Raw genomic sequence first — 18,644 nt, forward strand, 5'->3', positions numbered from 1 at the left:
TCTCAGAAAGAGCCCCGGTTGTCCCACTGGCAGGGACAGCCCAGCTCACGTCCTGAGATCCAGCTCGTGGCCTCCATGCCTGTCTTTGCCACGCAGTGACCCCCGCTGCCTTGTCTCCGGCAGGAAGTCTAAAGCAAAGCCCAACGGAAAGAAGCCCGCCGCGGAGGAGAAGAAGATGTACCTGGAGCCAGAGTACGCCCGGTCCAGGATCACCGACGTCGGCTTCAAGGAGCTGGTGGTGCTGCCCCGCGAGATCGACCTCAACGAGTGGCTGGCCAGCAACAGTGCGTGGGGCGCCGGGTCGGGGAGGGCACCGTAGTGGGCCGCAGGCCGTCACCCGACCGAGGACTCCCTGGAGCCGGTGGCCGGCCCTGCAGTGTGCTTAGGGTCCCCAACACCAGGACCCGTTGCAGGTCCTGGCCGGGCCAGGGCTGGGCCACCGGTGCCAGGGAGTGTCTGGAGCGGGTGTGTGGCTGCAGGGCTGGCAGTGTCGAGTTCGTGGGAAGGCTGCGGCCTGTGGGAGGGGAGAGTGGACCTGAACTCCAGCCACCGGGCAGGCCTGGGGCTCGGCGCTCACAGCATGGCTGCCTGCCGTAGCCCTCGCGGAGGGGACTCCGGTTGGCCGCTGGCTCTCTGCCCGGCTTGGTGCTACGCAGACACATGCCCGGCGCGCACGACAGCGGCCAGTGGCCGGCGTCCAGGGCCACTGCTCTGCACTGGGACGTGCGTCTCTGGTCTGTGGTGTGTGCCGGCTTCGCGTGGGTCCGCAGGGCACTGGGACGCAGAACGGTGCCGCAGTGCTGGCTTCTCATGCCCAGGCCTTCTGTTCTCTTGCAGCCACCACGTTTTTCCACCACGTCAACCTCCAGTACAGCACCATCTCAGAGTTCTGCACAGGAGAGGCGTGCCAGACGATGGCCGTGTGCAACACGTGAGTCACTCACGGCACCCCCGCAGGGTCTCCTCAGCAGGGTCCTGGCTGCGGCGGCCCCTCCTGTCCCTGTGGGGAAGAGCCCAGACAGGGGAGGCACTCTCTGGTATAGGGTCTGTTGGGGTGTGGGGTGCCAGCCGGCCAGAGGCAGGTGGCTGAGCTCCTTGGGGCGGGGGTGTTTCCGCAGTACGTGCCTCAGTGGGTTTCCTAAGACCACGGCACGTCAGGAAGCTACAGGTGCTTCCCTGCTTCAGCTAGCTGTCCGGTTGCAGGATGGCTTTTCCCGAGAGCTCCTGCTCGGTGTCAAAGGAGTGAGGAGGGGGACAGCGAGGGACTGGGTGGAGAGGCCACTCGTTGCTTTCTCCATTGGCTGGTTTTTTGGAGCTGGGATGCCTTCTCAGTGAGTTTTCCATGGGCCCAGATGCGTTCGTTTTCCTCTGGAAGCTTGTGCACACTTGTGTCCTCAGTAGGCAGGAACCCCAGGGGCTTCGAGGCACCCTGGTGGATTGGCGGCAGCTGCTGCTCGGGGCGGGGGCGGGAGAGCCACTGCACGGCATGGGCTTGCCACTGGCCTCTGATCGCAGAAGGGGTGGACGGCGGCTGCAGACAGAAGGCCAGCTGCTGGGGCTCAGCCTGGGGCTGTTGGGACTGAGGCGACGGCATGAGAGCCCTTTTCTCACACCTTCTCTTATCGTTAGGGCTGATGCTAGCACGCGGGAGCCGCTAGCCCCTGCTGCGTAGAAAGTCTGCTGCCGGCCAGGCCCCCAGGCGTAGACCCGGCTCCAGCTCAGGCACGCGGAGGTCTCAGCCCCGCCAGGCCGCACTCTTGTGGCCCCAGCAGGTCACAGCTCAGGGCCAGGTCCTGTGGGAGCAAATGTAGACAGTGGTTGGAGAGCCAACTCCACTCTGTCACCCAGAAAGGGCCACTGATGGGAGCCCAGACATTACATGTGTCCCCACTGGCCGCAGCCAGGGATGACCCGGGAGGGCGGGGCAGGTGAGCCTGGGGGAGGGAAGTGCCCTCAGCAGGGCAGAGCAGAGCAGAGCGCCCCGCTGCAGATGCTGGAGGCCAGCGGCGACCGTGTCCTAGAGCTGCCCTGTGTGTGGCACACTCGGAAGGACGCTTGCTGGCTGTGCCCGACCCAGCGGAGTCCGAGGTGGCCCGTAGGGCAGGCAGTGGGAAGCTTGTCTCTGCTCCCAGTGTCCTTCAGTATCTCCAGGCTTGAGAAGACACTCCTTGAAAGTGCGTAGAGCTCGGTGTGAGATGGAATCTGGGGAGCTTGAGCCCCCACTTCTCGTTCTTCTTGGCTGCAGCTGCCTTCACAGGGTCTTCGAGGCTTCCAGGGCCTGGCATGCTCTACTGCCTTCCTAGCAGCTGTTTGATGTCAAATTAGGTGAAGAGAAAAAGTCAGGTTTGCCAGAGGTCCCCGAGCTGCCCCAGGACCAACATGTGTGCCTGGGGCCTGGAGCGGGGCTGAGACCTGTGTCCACCCTGCTGGGCCCTAGACTTGGAAACCAGAGGGTTGTGTTGGGAGGCCCAGAAGGTGACAAGAAAGGGCTACATGGAGAATGTGTTTGAAGAAATAATGGCTGGAAGCTTTCCAAGCTTGGCAGACGCTAACATACAATTCAAGAAGCTGAGTGAACTCCAAGTAGGACGGACTGTTGAGTTCCATGCACAGGCGGGTCATAACAAAACTGGGCAAAGAGAAGGCCTTCCCGGAGCAGAGCCAGCCCTCGAGGACATGGGTGAGTGACTGCTGTGCTCATCGGAACCCTTGGGCCACAAGGAAGCTCTGCCACATTTCTAACGTGTTGCCAGTAAAGAGCAATCAGGCCTGGTCCTCCTTCCGGCAAACATGTCCTTCAGGGCTTGGCTGAAATACGGACATTGCTCCGATGGCGGAAGACTTAAAGCATCCACAGTGGCAGACCTGCTTCTGCAAGGGGTCCCCAAGCAAGGGGACCGGGACCGTCCGTCCAGAACGAGCAGCAGGGATGGAAGTAGGGGCTGTCCCTTTCGAGTGCTTTGAGCCATCTGATGAGTGACAGCAGAGGAGATGGCGGCGGGCTGGGCTGGCGTGGCGGGAAGGCAGGTGGGGTGTGCATTCCGACTCCGGAGCGGCCTCTGGCGAGTTGTGTAGAAGGGGCAGTCAGAGTCGCAGTCGGTAAACTGAAAGGGAAGAGGAGCACATAACCCAAAAGAAGGCAGGAAAGAGGCGTTACAAGGGACGAGAAGCAAAGGGGCCAAACAGTAAATGAAGGACGGTAAAAAATTCAAGCACACCAGAAATTCCCGGAAACGTCAGCAGCACAGAGGTGCTGAGTGCAAGGCAGAGGTCGCCGAGTCGGCTGCCGGTCGCGGGGCCGTGCGCCCAGGGCCCCCGCTGGGAGCCGGGTTCTGCGGACCACACCAAACCCTGTGGCCTGCGGTCAAGTTCCATCGGTAAATCAGGTAGAGAGGTTAACACTCGCGACCGGTAACAGAACGGGACGGTTACAGCAGCGTGCCGTCATCAGTCACGCGAGTGCGGTCTTTCTCAAGGTCTCCTGCTGCCTGTACCCGCTTTCTCCCGCTGACCGTGTGCCACTGTGAAACGTGGGTGGGGGTGGCGTGGCGGCGTGGCGCGCCCGCACATCACGCAGAGCCTCCGCTGCCGCGCCCGGAGGCGGGGCCGGTCTGCTTCTGGACGGCGCCTGTCACCAGGAACTGGGACCCAGGAACGTGAAACCACCGACAGAGGGGCCCCGCTCTGCAGGAGTGAACGTCTGCCCAGAGCCGCTGCAGAGCGCTCACAAGTCCGCAAGGATACAGGACGGAGTCGCACCGTCGGCCGGCTGGGCTGGGTGCATTTCACTGTTGACCACCAAGGCCGTGTCCTTCTCAAGCGCACGTGGCGTGAGTAGTCCGCAAAGGAGATCGCATCCCGGCTCACAGGACAGCCCTGTGCAAACTCGAACGGGTCAGGGTGCTACTGCGTTCCTTACCTGGCCGTCGTGGGGGTGAACTAGAATCAGTCACGGGAAGGGCACAGGAAGATCTCCGAGACTTGGGAATGACGCACGGGTCGGAATGGAGGTCTCGGAGGGAATGAGAAATGTTTCTTTTTTTTTTTTTTTTTTAAGATTTTATTTATTTATTTGTCAGAGAGAGGGCGAGAGCGAGCACAGGCAGACAGAGTGGAAGGCAGAGTCAGAGGCAGAGGGAGAAGCAGGCTCCCTGCGGAGCAAGGAGCCCGATGTGGGACTCGATCCCAGGACTCTGGGATCATGACCTGAGCCGAAGGCAGCTGCTTAACCAACTGAGCCACCCAGGCGTCCCAGGGAATGAGAAATGTTTTAAACTGAGATGCAGCACACCCGAATTTGTGAGACACGGCGGAGCTTTGAGGGGATCTGTAGGGTTACGTGTTCGTTACAGGAGAAGGATCTCAAATCAGGAACCTCAGCTTCCGTTAAGAAACTAGAAAAAGAACAATAGACCCAGAGTGGAAGAAAGCAATAGTAGAGTAGGAGTCCCTGAAATTGATCTCTGGAAACAGGAAAACCCGTGAAACCAGTAGCCAATTTCTTGAAGAGTTCAGGGAATTTGATGGGTCTTTCGCAAGACGGATGGGTAGAAACGGAGCAGGATGTCAGGATGAGAATGAAGGGGACGTCACTGTAGACTCCGCAGATACTAAGCGGATATTAAGGAAACGTACCAAAAAAAACGTACCAACATACGTAAAATGGACCTGCATACATAAGTTGGGCAGTTTAAATGGACTGATTCCTTGGTAAGAACAAAATAGCAAAATTCACTCAAATGGGCAGCGCTGTCCAGTAAGAAACCAGGAGTAGAAGGCATCCACAGGGGAGAACTAGAAGTGCCCCCGTTACTGTGTACGGCACGGTTGTCTGTGTAGAAAACCCCCAGCAGTGCACACTTGGAGCCCCAAACTAAGAGAACTGCACCATTTACAACAGCCCCACAGAGGACGAAGTGCTCAGGGATAAACCCGGGCCAGCACGCACCCACGCGCCGCCGTGGGCGAGGGGCCAGGGAGCAGCCGCGGGGAGGCCCGCAGAGCCGGGGGGCGCGTGGCCCTTGTGGGCACCGAGTGTGAGCTCCCTGGGATCCGTCTTCTCATTTCCTGCCTCCTCGGTCCGAATCCCGGCAGAGCGTTTGCAGGCGGGGACCAGTCGACGCGGACGGTGCGCGGACGGGCCCGGCCGCTGGTAGGGCCGCAGCAGTGCTGAGGAGAGAACCGTGAGGCTGCAGGCCTCCGCGCCCCGGCCGCCGTCGTGGGCACGCCGCGGCGATCGGGGATGCGTGGGGAACGGACACACGGAGCAGGGCGCCGTGCAGGCTCCGCAGACAGACCCGCACAAAGGCGGCCGTCTGGTTTTGACGGAGATGCCAAAGAGCCCCGGTGCAGGAAGGCTGGTCTGTCAAACCAGTGCGGTGGAAGACGGGCCTCCGGACGCCAGGGAGAGAAGAGTGAGTCTTGACCCAAACCGCACACTTTATGCCAAAATTAGCTTCAGATGGATTCTAAATTGTGAAACCAGAAGACTTTCGGAAGAAAAGAAGGGGAGATCTTCATGGCCTACGGCTGGGTGAGGAGCTCTCGGCCGTGACGCAAGGCCCGCCGTCGAGGAGGAAGAAGCAGGGGGCTGGGCGCAGTCCGCGGAACTTCGGCTCTGAGGAGGGCGCCTTCGGAGGAGGAAGACAGACCGCAGGCCAGTCACACACCGGGGAGGGCACGGGCGCCCAGCGCAGATGAGGAGCCCTAACAGCAGCAGTGGTCGCCGGCGGGCCCGGGCTAGACGCACGGGTCAGCAGAGAGGGCCCGGGCGGACGGCGTGCCCCGTGCTGGCGGAGTGACCTGCGAGCCTGGCCGACGGCGGCGGGCGGCCTCTTTGGGGCCCGGCACTGCCGATCTGGAGCGTTTGCCTGAGAGAGGCGAGAGCTTGTGCTCACACAGAGCCCTGCCCAGGGGCACTTAGAGTCGCCTGAGCCAGGGCTGCCCCGGACTGGCGGTGAGCCCGGTGTCTTCCGGCCGGCGGACGGCTGGGCACACCGGCCCCTCTGCGCTGGAGGAGGAAGGGCCTCGGGGCGCACACCGAGACGCGGCTGGAGCCGGAGCCCGGCTCAGGATGTCCCATGGTGCTCCCCAGGGGCCCTCCCTGCTGTGTCGGGGTGGGCCGGAGTTCCTGGGCCTGGGTGGGTGACGCGGAAGGACTGCCTGCCCAAGTGCCCCTGTACTGCGCCATCGCAAAAAACGAAAACAAGAGGGATGTTGACAGCAGAGTGTCTCGTTTTTCAGACAGAAGGGGCAGTCCTTGTCCCTCAGGAGCTAGTCTCTCTGGGCTGCACGTGGTAGGGACACGCGTCCCAGTTTCTGGCTGCGGTTGTGTTTTCTGGCCCTCTGGTCCCTGTGGCCTGGTGTGTCGGCACCTGTCCTCGGTACGGGGGGGTCGGTGGGGCAGGCGTCTGGCGCCCGCCGCAGACACGGACCTTACAGCAGATGTGGGCCTCAGCCCGGCCCCCAAACACCGGGCTCCGCCTCCGGCACGGGGACCCCTCGGGCTGTCCAGAGAAACACAGAAAGGGGCTTTGTCTTCGTGTCCTCAGGTGATCTGACCCGGCCTGTGCTGATATCTGGGCGGGCAGGAGGAGGGTCCGGCAGAGCCTCCTTGTGGTGGGGTGGGGGGTGCTGGGGCAGGTGTCCCAGCAGATGGGCACGCTGATGGATTTTTCACCTCCTGGGGGCAGGCCGGGAGTCAGGCACGCTTCTCAGGGCTTTTGTCTTTTCAGCTCCATTGCCCACTTACATTCCTGGGCCTTGTGCGGCACCTGGCTCCGGGCTCTTGGGCAGCCCGGCCTCCCTGCAGGTGCGCCGCAGTGCCCAGAAGCAGCCCGAGAGCAGGTCCAGCGGGAAGGTCTGCCTTCTGCAAAGTCACACCCCAGACCTTCTGCCTCCGAGTGGCAGTTGGGCCGCTTATCCCCTTATTCACGAAGGGCTGGCCTCCTCCCTGAGCCTGTCCATTAGTGTGGAGGCTGTGCTTTCCTGGTCTCGTCAGCGGGCCCTGCACCCCGCCCGGGGCCAGGCAGAGCGCCTGCTCCTGCTAGACAGAGGCGGGCTTCTGGAGCAGAGGCGGCGGCGGTGGTGGACTGTCCCAAGGGCCTTGGCCAGGGTCAGGCTGACCGTGGGAAATGGGAACCCCCACTGTCCTGGGGACAGGTCCGACAGAGTGCTGGGCATGGGCCGGCCCTCATGCCAGGCAGGGGTACTTGGTCCACTCAAGAAATCAGGCTGGGTACGCTGAGCCGGCACGGGGTTCCTGAGCGGGGTGGGCTGTGGAGGTTTGGGGGAACCTAGTGCAAGCTGACTCTGGGGCCAAGTAAAGCCAGGAAGGGCGGGGGCTGTGGCGCTGCCGGACAGAGCGAGACATCCGTGTGGATGTCTGTCTGTCGTCTGGCTGGGGCAGGGGCTGAGAGCGTCGGGGTCTAGGCCTCTCAGTCACTCCCCGGTGCGGCCCCACGCCCACATGCACCACGTCCCTCGGCCTCCCTCACCCCCGGCCCTGGCTCTCCGCCCTCCTGTGGCTCCGGGTCCGGCCCTCGGTGAGCCAGCCTGCAGGAGCAGAGGGGTGGCCAGGTGGGTGCCCACCAGGCGCTTGGGTTCGTTCTGCTGGAGAGAAAAGCGCTGGGCAAGGAGGGCCTTCGGCGCTCACACGTGAGAGCTCCCGGGTATCTGCGCACGAGTGGTCCAGCTGTCCTCCCTGAAGACTGGCCATTGGAGGGCGTGGGGTTCCCAAGGGCCGAGGCCCAGCTGACAGGTCAGAGCGGTACCCCCAGAGGAGGAGGGACAGCAGGGAAGAGTGCGCCACCCGTGCCTCTCCACGGCCTACAAACGTGCGTCCCTCTGCAAGAAGGAAGCGTGCGGCCACGCGGGGAGAGAACGGACAGGCCTGCTGTTGGTGTCTGTACGGCAGGCTCTGACCTGGACGCTGCTCTGAGTCGGTGCAGGCAGCCCCTTGTGGGACGCAGCTGGGGGTCTCCAGTGCTGGGGAGCGGTGTGTCTGCCCCTGGGGGCTCTGGGAGGGGGAGCCTGGGCACCTGCTCCGCCTCCCCTGCTGGTGGCCGGGGGAGGCGGGGCGCGGGAGTCTGCAGGGACAGCGTGACGGGTCCCTCTGCCCCACAGACAGTACTACTGGTACGACGAGCGAGGGAAGAAGGTCAAGTGCACCGCTCCCCAGTACGTCGACTTTGTCATGAGCTCCGTGCAGAAGCTGGTGACGGACGAGGACGTGTTCCCCACGAAGTACGGTACGTCTCTGCCCGGCTGCACTCCTCCGTGCTGGGCGGCTGCGGCTGCCGACGCGACAGGGCCAGACCTCCGGGACGGGGCGGCTGTGTGGCCTTGGCTCTGAAGCCAGGCAGGTGGGCTCTGGCAGGGGTTAGCGCAGGCTGGGTCCAGACCCCACCCATGCCAGGCTCTGGGACCTCTGGCCTCTGCCTCCAGCTCCGCCCCTGTACAGCGGGGCCGCTGCAGCCCTCACCGGGGGTCTGACAGGCAGCAAGCAGTAGCCGCCTCGCGTCCCGACCTGGGCGGGTCCTGCCCGGGGCTCCAGGCCAGTACGGAGCTCACGGACGGTGCTCGGCCAGCAGGAGGCACCCGTGCACCTTGGTTCCGTCCTCGTCTGTGGCCAGCCGTGTAGAGGCCCAAGAGCGTCTGTCCGGGAAGCACATGTGACCCTGGGGCCGAGTCCGAGCTTCGGATGGCCCATGGCAGGGTCACGGGCCCCTCGACGCAGAGGTGGCCCGTGCAGATCAGCAGACACCCGGCTCTCGGGGCCCCGGGGGACAGGTCACTCACTGCCTGCCAGTGGGCTGCTGAGTGGGGAGGGAGTGGCTGCAGGACCCTCCGGCCGGTCCTGCCGGCCTTCCCCTTCCTGCCGGTGGGAGCCGGGCCCCGAGGGGCGGGGGGGACGGAGCGGAGGGCAGGCTGACGCCGCGGGCTCTCCCCCCCAGGCAGAGAATTCCCCAGCTCGTTCGAGGCTCTGGTGAAGAAGATCTGCAAGTACCTGTTCCACGTGCTGGCGCACATCTACTGGTCCCACTTCAAGGAGACGCTGGCCCTCGAGCTGCACGGACACTTGAACACGCTCTACGCCCACTTCATCCTCTTCGCCAGGGAGTTCAACTTGCTCGACCCCAAAGAGACCGCCGTCATGGACGACCTCACGGAGGTGCTGTGCAGCGGCGGGGGCCGCGGCGGGGGCGGGGGGGCCGGGGCCAGCGGCGGGGGCGCTGGGGCACAGAACCACGGGAAGGAGAGGTGAGCCCCCGGCTGGACAGGCGCGCACGTGTGCAGAGAGACGGAGGTGCGTGTGCTGCGTGTGTGCGTACGCACTGGGTGCGCTCGGCGGGAGGCCTGAGAGGTCGTCGCGCCCCCCAACCCGGCCTGGGCGTGCCGAGAGCGGGCTCCCCAGATGCTGGCAGGCTGCACGTCGGACTGGCTCCCCGCCGGGGTTTTCCTGTTGGACGGATGAGTGCCGCTTGTCAAGAAGGACCTTTGGATTTCATTCATTCGCTCAACAAACATTTATGGGACTGCTGGTCTGAGTTTCCTTCTCCTGCGCGGCTTTCTTTTCCTTGGTCTTCCGTGTGGCCCCCGCCCTGCCTCCCCGCCCCGCTCCTGCCCCGGGGACTCTGCTGTTTTGAGAGAAATACGCCAGTGAGAGCTGGGGCCCCTTCCCAGGAGGGACTTGGGTTCCGTCTGGTTGGTTTCCAGGGTGGAGCTGTTTCAGAGGTTCCTCCCCAGCCCCCCTCAGACCTCCTCTCTCCTGGCCTTGCTTGGATCCTGGCTGGCGGCGGCTCTGAGCGGGTGGAGAGAGTGGCCAGGGGTGCCCCTAGCGGCCCTGACCCTGTGGCCCGTGTTCCCCTCTCTCCTGGCCCGCTGCTCACGAGGGCCCCTGGACTAGCTGGGCCTAGGACCGAGGTGCCTGGGCGGGTGGCCTGTGTGGAGACGCGGCTGTTGGTGGGAGGCTGGGTGTCCCTGCTCGGCGCACCTGTCCGGGCGTAATAAAAAGAATTCTCTCAGGTTAGTGCCTGCGTGTGTGCTCAGCGTCTCGGTGGTCTGTGCTGAGGGCGCCAGGGCTGGTGCGAGACTGAGGGTGGCCTGGCCGAACAGCTGGGACCATGGCCTGCCTCCTGGCCACCCTGGGCTGGGCTCTTCCTGCCAGGGTCAGCCGCAGGCTGCCCTGCTGACCTGTGTCCTCACGTGGCCTGCGGGGCTTGGGAAGCTGAGGGTAAGGGACACCTGTCTTGTTTCCCGTGTTCCAGGGAGCCTTGACCACTCTGCGTGTGCTGTGCCCTCCCGTGCAGGTGGCAGGGACCCTAGAGTGTGTGCTGGAGCAGGCTGGGGGAGCCCTGGCCAGCCTGGCCCCGGGGGCTCTGCTGCAGGAGCCAGCCCTGGCCTGGGCCTTGTGGTCTGAGGGGTGAGCAGAGAGGAAAGCTCGGGAGCGGCGGGGGCAGTACAGAGGCCGGGTGGGGCGGCCCCTGAACCGAAGCCAGGGCTTTTCTAGGCGCTGTGCGGGCGCAGACACGAGAGGCTCCGTCCGGCAGGGTCCTGCCCTCCTGCCCTGACTTCTTGCCCGGGGACAGCCGGTGGCTGTCGTGCTCACCGCCCCCCAGCACCCACATAGCCCGAAAAGGTGGGGGCCCTGATCTCTGCCTCCTCTCGCGGCTCCCACGCCCTCCGCCCTCGCTGTCACCGCACCAGGTCGGTCCTGTTCCTGTCCTCCCGCCGCTCATCTGGCCCTGAAGTTCGGCTGCTGCCAGACGTGCTTGGGGCTTTCCTCCACGTCCCGGGCCATCACCAGCCCCAGCCCTGGCCAGAGACCAGAGCCCACCCCCCACCTCTGCTGCCCACGATGGGGGTCTTCCCAGCCTGTGGTGGCCCCTGACCCGCCTACCTTCTCTGCACTCCTGGTGATGGTTCCTCCTCCTCCTGCCCTGAGAACCGCCCCTGACAGTCCTGCCGCCAGCCACGAAGTGCAGGCGCCCTGCAGTGCCTTGTCTCCGTGTCCTGGCCCCCACCTGTCCCCCAGGGTCCCGCACCATCTCCCCGAGCCTCCCTGCCCCAGAGTACCTCCCCCATTGGCTGCACAGTGGTGTGCTGGGGGTGACTTTAAAATCCCCTGGTGCTTCAGCCGGTCTCCACCCCACTGACTCAGGCCCTGGACCGGAAGGCAGACATCAGAGTTGTTTCATCGTGACTTTAACGTGCACCATTCTAGAAGCTTCCACCCACATCGTCTGCTGAACTCACTCGTGCTCTGAGCCCTGCAAGAAGGCTCCTGGGCCCTACTGTACCCCTTGGGGCCTGCTGCCATCTCACTGGAGCTCATGCCTCTGTCCTTGTCTGGTCAGGAGTTCCGGGTCATGGGGAATCCTACCCCTCTGTCCCCCAATCACTGGACACGTCCGCAGCATCTACACTGCATCTGTGACCAGGGGTAGGAGACCTCTCCGCTGAGGCCAGCAGATGTTAACTCCCACAGGGGTGGGCTCCTCTGACCTGAGCGTGGACCCCCTGCCCCGCTGCTTCCCCAGACGCTGCAGCCGGCTCTGTGGGCTGCAGGGAGGTCATAGCCCCTCCCTGAGCAAGGCCTGGGCCCGACGCCACCTTGAGGTCGCCCTGTCGTCCCTGTCATGCTCTCTCCCCCTCTGCTGTCTGGGTCTCACTGTGACCTCAGCCTGCTGGGCTGTGTGGGCCCCGGCCCCTCCCCATGCCTCCCCCGCAGGTCCTTCTGCTTCTCTAGGCATGTGCGCCCAAAGTAGAGGCCTCGGAACTTGACCACAAGCCTGGCTGTCGGAGTCAAAGGTAGGGGTCCCCCATGACCTGAGGCGCCAGGGAGCACTCCTGGGGGAAGGCAGAAGGCCAGGGCCTGGCTCCACTGGCCTTTCTGGCCAGAGTCCCAGGCTAGGGGTGGGGAGCAGGCCGGGCAGCCTCGTGTCCAGTGTGTGTCCAGGAGTGGGGTCTGGCTGCTGTGTGTAGGCCTGAGAGCAGTCAGGGGCTCTGTGGCTGGCCGGGGCGGGGGGTGGGGGTGGGCACTGCTGGTGCCAGGAGGACACGGGCACTTCTGGCTCGAGCTGCTTGATGGAGTCTGGATGCAGTGTGCACTCGTGTGCACGCGTGATCTCTGCGTCTGCAGAAGGCTGTCCCGGATGCCCGTGGTCGGGTTTCTCTGACTCGGGAAGGAGCTGTGGGATCCCCAGGCACATGGGGGCCATGGGTACAGCGCCGGTCACCGGGCCTCAGAGAGTCTCCTGGGAAGGGCTAGGCAGCCAGGGTGAGCAGCCGCCTGCAGGCCGCCGAGGGGAGGGCGATGCCCTGTGCTCCCCACCGGCCAGCTGCCTCTGCTGCAAGAGCCCGGGCATCCCGGCCGCTTGGGCCGTGGCGAGGCCTTCTGGGCACACACAGTGCAGTGGCTGCGTGTGGCGCTCCTGGGTCCCGCTGGCAGCCGGGCTCAGTGCTGAGACTCAACTTCCGGTGAGACCCTCAGGCGTCTCCGCTGCAGCCAGACGACCTGTACCCTCCCCCCCAAGTTGTTAGCTCCGTCCTGGCAGCCAAGACACAGCACAAGGGTCAGCAGAGGAGGGTGGCGGGAGAAAGACCTGGCCACCACAGCTGGGAGAAGGGGCCGTGAGCCGGGGTGCCGCACCTTGAGAAGCTGGAGGAAGGAGGGACATTTCGTCCCCACGCTTGAGCCTCAAGAGCAGCCCGCCCGGCTGACACTTGGGTGGAGCCCCGTGGGACCCACTTCCCACTTCCGGAGCTGGGGGCTAAGCCGCTGCCTCTGTGGCGTCCTGCACAGGGGTGACGGGACACGAACGCAGACTGTGGTCCCGGGAGGGGGGCGGGGGCGGTGCCACCACAGCCAGCATCTGCAAACACAGACGTGGCCTTGGGTGTGAGGCACGCGGAGACCGGAAGAGTGGCGAGGGGCACGGCGGGAAAAGCGCAGGTTTCCCGAAGCAGCCGATCGGGAGGAGGAAGTCCGGGCTGTTGGTGACGCCGCCAGCAAAGACTCCCAGACATGGGGCGGCGCGGAGGGGACCTGGCAGAGGCCCCCTGAGGGACGCCTGAAACCGTCGCCAGCGCCTGTCTGCAGAAGCAGGAATGGGACGGGCCCTGTGGGCAGGGCCCAGGGGAGTGACGACCGTGTCCGTGGGCACAGAGGAAAGGGGACCCTTGACGTGCAGGGTCACGGGGTGGAAATCGCGGAGCTCTGCGTCCGGTTCTCAGAGGGCAGGACTCGGGAGTGTCGCCGGGGTGCGCAGGCGAGGAGCTCGCCGAGGGCAGCCCGCGGGAAGACAGAGCTTGGGAACAAAAGGGACCTGACCCTGAGCGACATGGGAGCTTCGTGGCCAACCCAAGTGGCAAAAACTCTAAAATGGAGGTTCACTGTCAGAAAAAGTGTGCTCTAGAGAACAGGTCGAGGCCGTCAGCGGTGAGGAAGCCGCGCGAGCTCGGTGCACTCGGTCGCGCAGATGCTCCGAGGGGACGGCATGTGTGACTAGGAGACACCCCGTGCATTTTCGCAAAAGCCAAATTTGCTCTTACAGAGCAAATCCCCATGACACACACAGGAGACCCACACTGTCCCTGGAGGTCTCACGCCAACGGAGACCCTGCCAGCTGGGACACCCGAGTCCCTTGGTGAACTTCCTTAGAAGAAAGCACGACCCGGAGGGGCGAGCCCGCAGCCACACGGTTCGTCCCAGGCCGTGGCGGCCCTCATGGCGCTTGCCGGGCTGGACTGTGAAGTTGCCCGGGTCCAGTGGTGCCCACCTCCTTCGCTTGTCTCCCTTGGGGCACCGGAATGTCTGTAACCGTCGCATCCTGGAAGCGTGTGGCGCTTCTGCTGTCAAAGGAAAGGACTTTGCACTCGAGGGATCGGACTCGAAGTCTCACCCATACCTGATTGAGGTGACTTAGGTGACCTCTGGGGCTTGACCTGATGCTGCTGTGTGGGGAACCCGGCTTGGCGTGAGTGTTTTTCCACGGAAGATGAATGGGAACTTGCTAGAGGGCAGTCCGCGCGGGCCAGAATCACGCCCCCCTCCGAGTGTCCGCACCCTCGTCCCCGGATCTGCGAGCACAGCACCTGACGCGCAGAGCGGAGTCCAAGCTGCTCATCAGTTTAACTGGGAAGCCAAATGATCAGGGCGGGTGTCGTCACCAGGTTCTTAAAGCCGGAGGAGGGGCAGAAGGGGAACCAGAGAACCAGAGGCCACAGGAGGACTCAGCCCAACGTCCCGGGCCGTGAGGTCGGAGGAAGGCCCCACGCCAAGGAACGTGGGTGCCTCCGGAGACTGGGAAGGGCCAGGATGCGGGTTCTCCCCCAGAGCCTCCAGAGAGAACCGGCCCTGCCAACAGAGTGACTTTAGCCCCGTGAGACCCAGTCCTTGGCCGCCAGAACTCAAGAGGACAATCTGTGTGTTACGTCTGCTTCGTTAGAGCAGCAACTGGAAGCGAACACGTCTTGAGGATGAGCCACAGAGCTCTTGTGGGGTGATTCTGGGGGCGCAGGACATGACCGTCAAGACACTCAGCCCAGGGGCTGACCCCAGGAGGGGTTCGGCGAGCGGCAGCAGCTCCTGGGCCTGGGACCAGCAGCACAGACTCGGAGTCCCACCTGAGCGGAGGCCGACCGCTCCCGGCCGGAGGCGCTCCCTCCCTCGCGAGCCTTCGCCCCAGCTGCTTCTCCTCCGAGTCACTGCCCTGACGCTCTCGGGGCCACCAGCCCTCCCCTCTGCTCCCTGCTCACCTCCAGCCTTGATGAATCGCACCGGAAGAAGTGTGGGCTGGTGGTGGGGAGTGGGCCGGACGCAGGAGGGGAGGAGAAGCCAGGGGAGGGGGGGGGCACTGGACTTGGTGATTCCACCCCTGGTGACCTGGGGTGAGGGCAGAGGAGACTGGGCCCTGAGCCACAGGGAGGGGGGAGGGCAGGATGGGGAGGCGGAACCACCACCCAGCGAGGGCCAGGCCGCTTCCGGAGCTGAGCTCCCTGGCACGGGACATGCGTGAGCGGCAGGGGCTGCCGCAGCCCTGCCCCAAGCCGGCCTTGTGACACCGGCAGTCGCTCCTCAGCTCAGAGCCGGCGGGGCCCTCGGCCTCCACGGCCGGCTGAGAACGTGGGCACGCGCCCCGCGTGTGTGTCTCCACCCTGCCTCTGCCGCCTGTGGCCCTCGGCCTCCCAGGGTGGGCACGCGTGCCGTCACCTTCCTCCACTGCCTTCCGCCGTGACGCTGGTGGACACGCAGCCACTGGTGTGTTCACCAGTGCCCCAGGCCAGCCGTGGCCGTGGCACCCGAAACATGCCAGGCCTGAGAACGTGTCAGTCCCAGAAGCCGTCCCTCACCGGGCGCGAGACCTGCCAGCATGCTGTCTGGGTACTTAAGTGCCCGTTTCCGTTTCTGCCTTACAGAGATACCGTGAGGACCGGCTCAGGGCCAAGTGCTCAGGACAGGGGCTGTTACGGAGTTCCAGGTGGTGGTTTTATACATAACACACGTTAGTGGGTGTTAGGAATACCAGCAGATTTTGGCTTCACTTGCCTTGGTTTCTGTTTCTTACAACCAAGAGAGAGCTCGGTGTCTGAAGTGGGATTGCGGGCGGGCCCTTCCTGCCCAAGGGGCGTGATGGCGACAGGTAGAGTCTGGCAGGTCGTGGGCTACACCGAGATGCTCTGAGGATCCCTGCCGTGTGGCCCGTTAAGGCTGACACGTTGCCAAGTGTTTGCAGAAGGCCGAGCAGCAGAAGGTGAGGTCTGTGTCAGACGCAGATGCACAGCCACTGGTCAGGAAGACCTCCCCCGCGGCCAGCAGCCAGGACCCCAGCAGCTCTGTGACCCCAGCAGCCCTGTGACCAGGCCACCAGACCCCCTCCTCCAGCTCACAGGGCACCGCACGGTTCAGGGACTACAGTGGATGCCCTCCCCTCTGCCCTCTGCAGTACCTTCTGGGCGCCCACCCCCTCAGAAGCAGAGGGCTGCTCTATAGCCGGCCCTGGAAGAGCCCACCCAGTTCCACGTCCCCAGACTCTTCCTCCCGTCCTGGGCCTGGAGCAGAGCTGGAGGCCGCTGCCATCACCACCGAGCTGCCAAGCTTAGCGTGAGTCCGGGCAGCACCGTCCTCCAGCCAGATGGCACAGGAGGTGAGAGTGTGGACTCTAGGGAGGGTTCTGTCCACCAGGGCAACATGGGGAATAGTTGTCACGTAGGGCTGGGGGCGCTATGGGCATGTAGTTGGGCGGCGCGCAGAGATGCTGCTGATGCCCTACAGGGCGCAGGTCGGCCCCTGCCCCAGAGCCATTCAGCCGCACCGATCAGCGCTGTGGTGGCGGGACCCTGCTCGAGACAGACAGCCGGGTACGGTCAGGCCCTACTACCAAGCCGTGGCCACGCTGGGCCTGGTCGCCTTCACACACAGGGAGACAGGGCCTGTGAGGGAGGTGGGTGGCGTGGTTCGCTGCTGCTCGCCCGTCCTCAACGGCTGTGTGGGAGGCGGACTCCCAGGTGCTGCTGTGTGACCTGGGGCTGGGTGGCCCTGGGGCTCCTGGGGGTCTGGACTTGCCCTTCGTGCTGCAGCAGCAGAGGAGTGGCTGGTCAGTGCACGGTCGTGCCGCCTACAAGGCTGGCAGGCACGGTGGGCAAGGCTGGGACCTTTTCCCTCTGTGGAAGAGGCCGGCCCAAATTCTCTGGCCCATCACCTCCAGGGCTGCGTCCCAGCACCCCATCCGCCTCTTGCCAAGCAAGGGCAGGAGGAAGGCTCATTCTCTAGATGCCGGCTGACCCCACACGGTCTTTGAGGGACGACAGCAGACCCGCAGGAGCAGGCGGGGCAGTGCCTCCCCGTGCCCCTCCCCAGGGCCCTTCCCCGCCTCCAGCCCAGCCCGGGATGCCTACGCAGTGTGGAGGCAGACCCCTGACCCTGCACGGGGGTGGGTGTGTCCTCTTCACCCGGGGCAGAAGGCGGTGTCGGGTATCATCCACAGCGGCAGAGCCCAGAGGAGTGTGTTGGGGACAGGAGCTGCTCCCGCTCGCCCCACATACCCCCCCTGGACGGAGACTGGCGTCGGGTGTTTTTACTGAAGGAATTTATTGTTCTTGAACTAAGGGTGCTCACAGTTATTCGACAGGGATACACTGGGTGGGGCTCGTTTCCGTGACGTCTGCGTGTGTCCCGAGTACAAAAGAGGAAGGCTGACAAGAGGTATTGCTTTCGGTGTCTTCTGTCTCTGGAGAAGCCCCTCCCGCTCGTGCCGCGAGGCGTAGCTGCTGTGGGTGTGTGACTGTCTGTGTGCGGAGATCCCAGCGGTGGTGGGGGCGGTGGTGGGGGCGGCGTAACAGAAGCGCTAAGAGCGATCCACAAGGGGGGAGGCGGGCGGGGGGGAGGGAGGCGGAGGAGACACCAAAAGCAAAGTGGACTCCTTACCGCAAAGGCATGCAATCGGAACCTGCCGGCCGGCCCTGTCCCCCGGCGCCTCCCGAGGGCAGCCGGGCGCCTGGGCGCTCGCGACACGCGGGCTCGGCGCCGGCCTGGAGGGACCGGGCCCACCAACACAAAGCAGCAGAAGCTGGGGACAGGACGAAGCGAGGCGGCCGCATCCCACCACCTCGCTGTGTACAGAGAACACACACTGCGGAGAGTGCCGCTAACTTTCTTTTACTTTTTCCTTTTTTTTAAAAACTTTTTGTCATTTTAGTAAAAAAAACCCTGCGGTGCCTCTGCTGTCCTGTGTGTGGGAGGCCAGCTCAGGGCCTTTCTGCTACCCGCACTCTCAGCCGCAAAACCCAGATGGTCCCCAGCCTGCGCCGGGCCGCGCGCCCCTGGGCGGTGCCATCCCGCTCCCCCGACGGCGCCCCGGGCCCCCGTGGGGCTGGAGTCGTTTCTGCGCAGGGCCGGGACAGAACATGGGACAGGGCGGACCGCGCCGTTCCTTAAATATATATATATGTGCATGTATATAGAAAGACCCGAACACAAAACCTGGCCCTGCCCCAGCGGCTCCCCCCACCCCCACACCCTTTTCCAAAAACAACCAAGAAAAAAAGTTTATAAAAATATCTTGCAGGAATTCTTTAAAGTTTACAGTAGCTCGCGGGCGCTGCCCCCGCCGGCCTGCCCCCGCCGCCGCCCCCCTTGGGCGCTCTGCCGGCTCCAGCCTCCGGGCGCCGCGGCCCCCACCCCGCCCCAGACACGCAGACAGACCGACGGCCGCTGCCCCTTCCCTGGACGGAGGAGTAAGGGACTCAATAAGTTAACGCAGCAAATAAATAACACTGGTCTCGGCCGGCCGTGGCGCAGGCCGGCGGCTCCGGGGCCTCCAGCGTCCGTGTCCACCGGGCCGGGAAGGGTCGCCAAGCGCGAGCGCACGCGGCAGCCCCGGGCGAGCGGGGGGCGGGGGCGGCGGACGCGAGCGAGCGGCGGGAGGGGCGGCGGCGGGGCGGGGGCGGGGTGGGGCGGGGCGGACGCCGGCCTGGGCCTGCCGCGCGGCGGAGGGGCGGGGGGGGAGGGGCGGTGTTCCCCGCGGGTCCGGAGCCGAGCCCGGGCGGAGCCGCCACGCCGGCCGGCGCGCGGAGGGGGGCGGGGCCTCGCCGCGGGGGCGGGGCCGGCGCGCGGAGGGGGCGGGGCCTCGCCGCGGGGGCG

General features: G+C 64.8%; 1 protein-coding gene across 5 annotated transcripts in view; it reads left to right on the forward strand.

Annotated features, from left to right (window-relative positions):
* Positions 1–10,030, forward strand: part of MOB2 (MOB kinase activator 2) — a 70,596-nt gene extending 60,566 nt beyond the window's left edge. For 4 of the 5 annotated variants that reach the window (XM_032358303.1, XM_032358301.1, XM_032358305.1 and 1 more), the window contains exons 2-5: positions 124–284; positions 838–931; positions 8,125–8,249; positions 8,955–10,030. In XM_032358303.1, the coding sequence (XP_032214194.1) occupies positions 124–284; positions 838–931; positions 8,125–8,249; positions 8,955–9,265 (691 nt within the window). In that variant the 3' untranslated portion in view covers positions 9,266–10,030. Of the gene's footprint in view, positions 1–96; positions 285–837; positions 932–8,124; positions 8,250–8,954 lie in introns of all 5 variants that reach the window. The other variant, XM_032358302.1, reaches the window with a different exon arrangement.
* The last annotated feature ends 8,614 nt before the right edge of the window (positions 10,031–18,644 follow it).

This window comes from Mustela erminea, chromosome 9, assembly GCF_009829155.1.
Source record: "Mustela erminea isolate mMusErm1 chromosome 9, mMusErm1.Pri, whole genome shotgun sequence".
In the NCBI taxonomy this organism is placed as follows: Eukaryota; Metazoa; Chordata; class Mammalia; order Carnivora; family Mustelidae; genus Mustela; species Mustela erminea.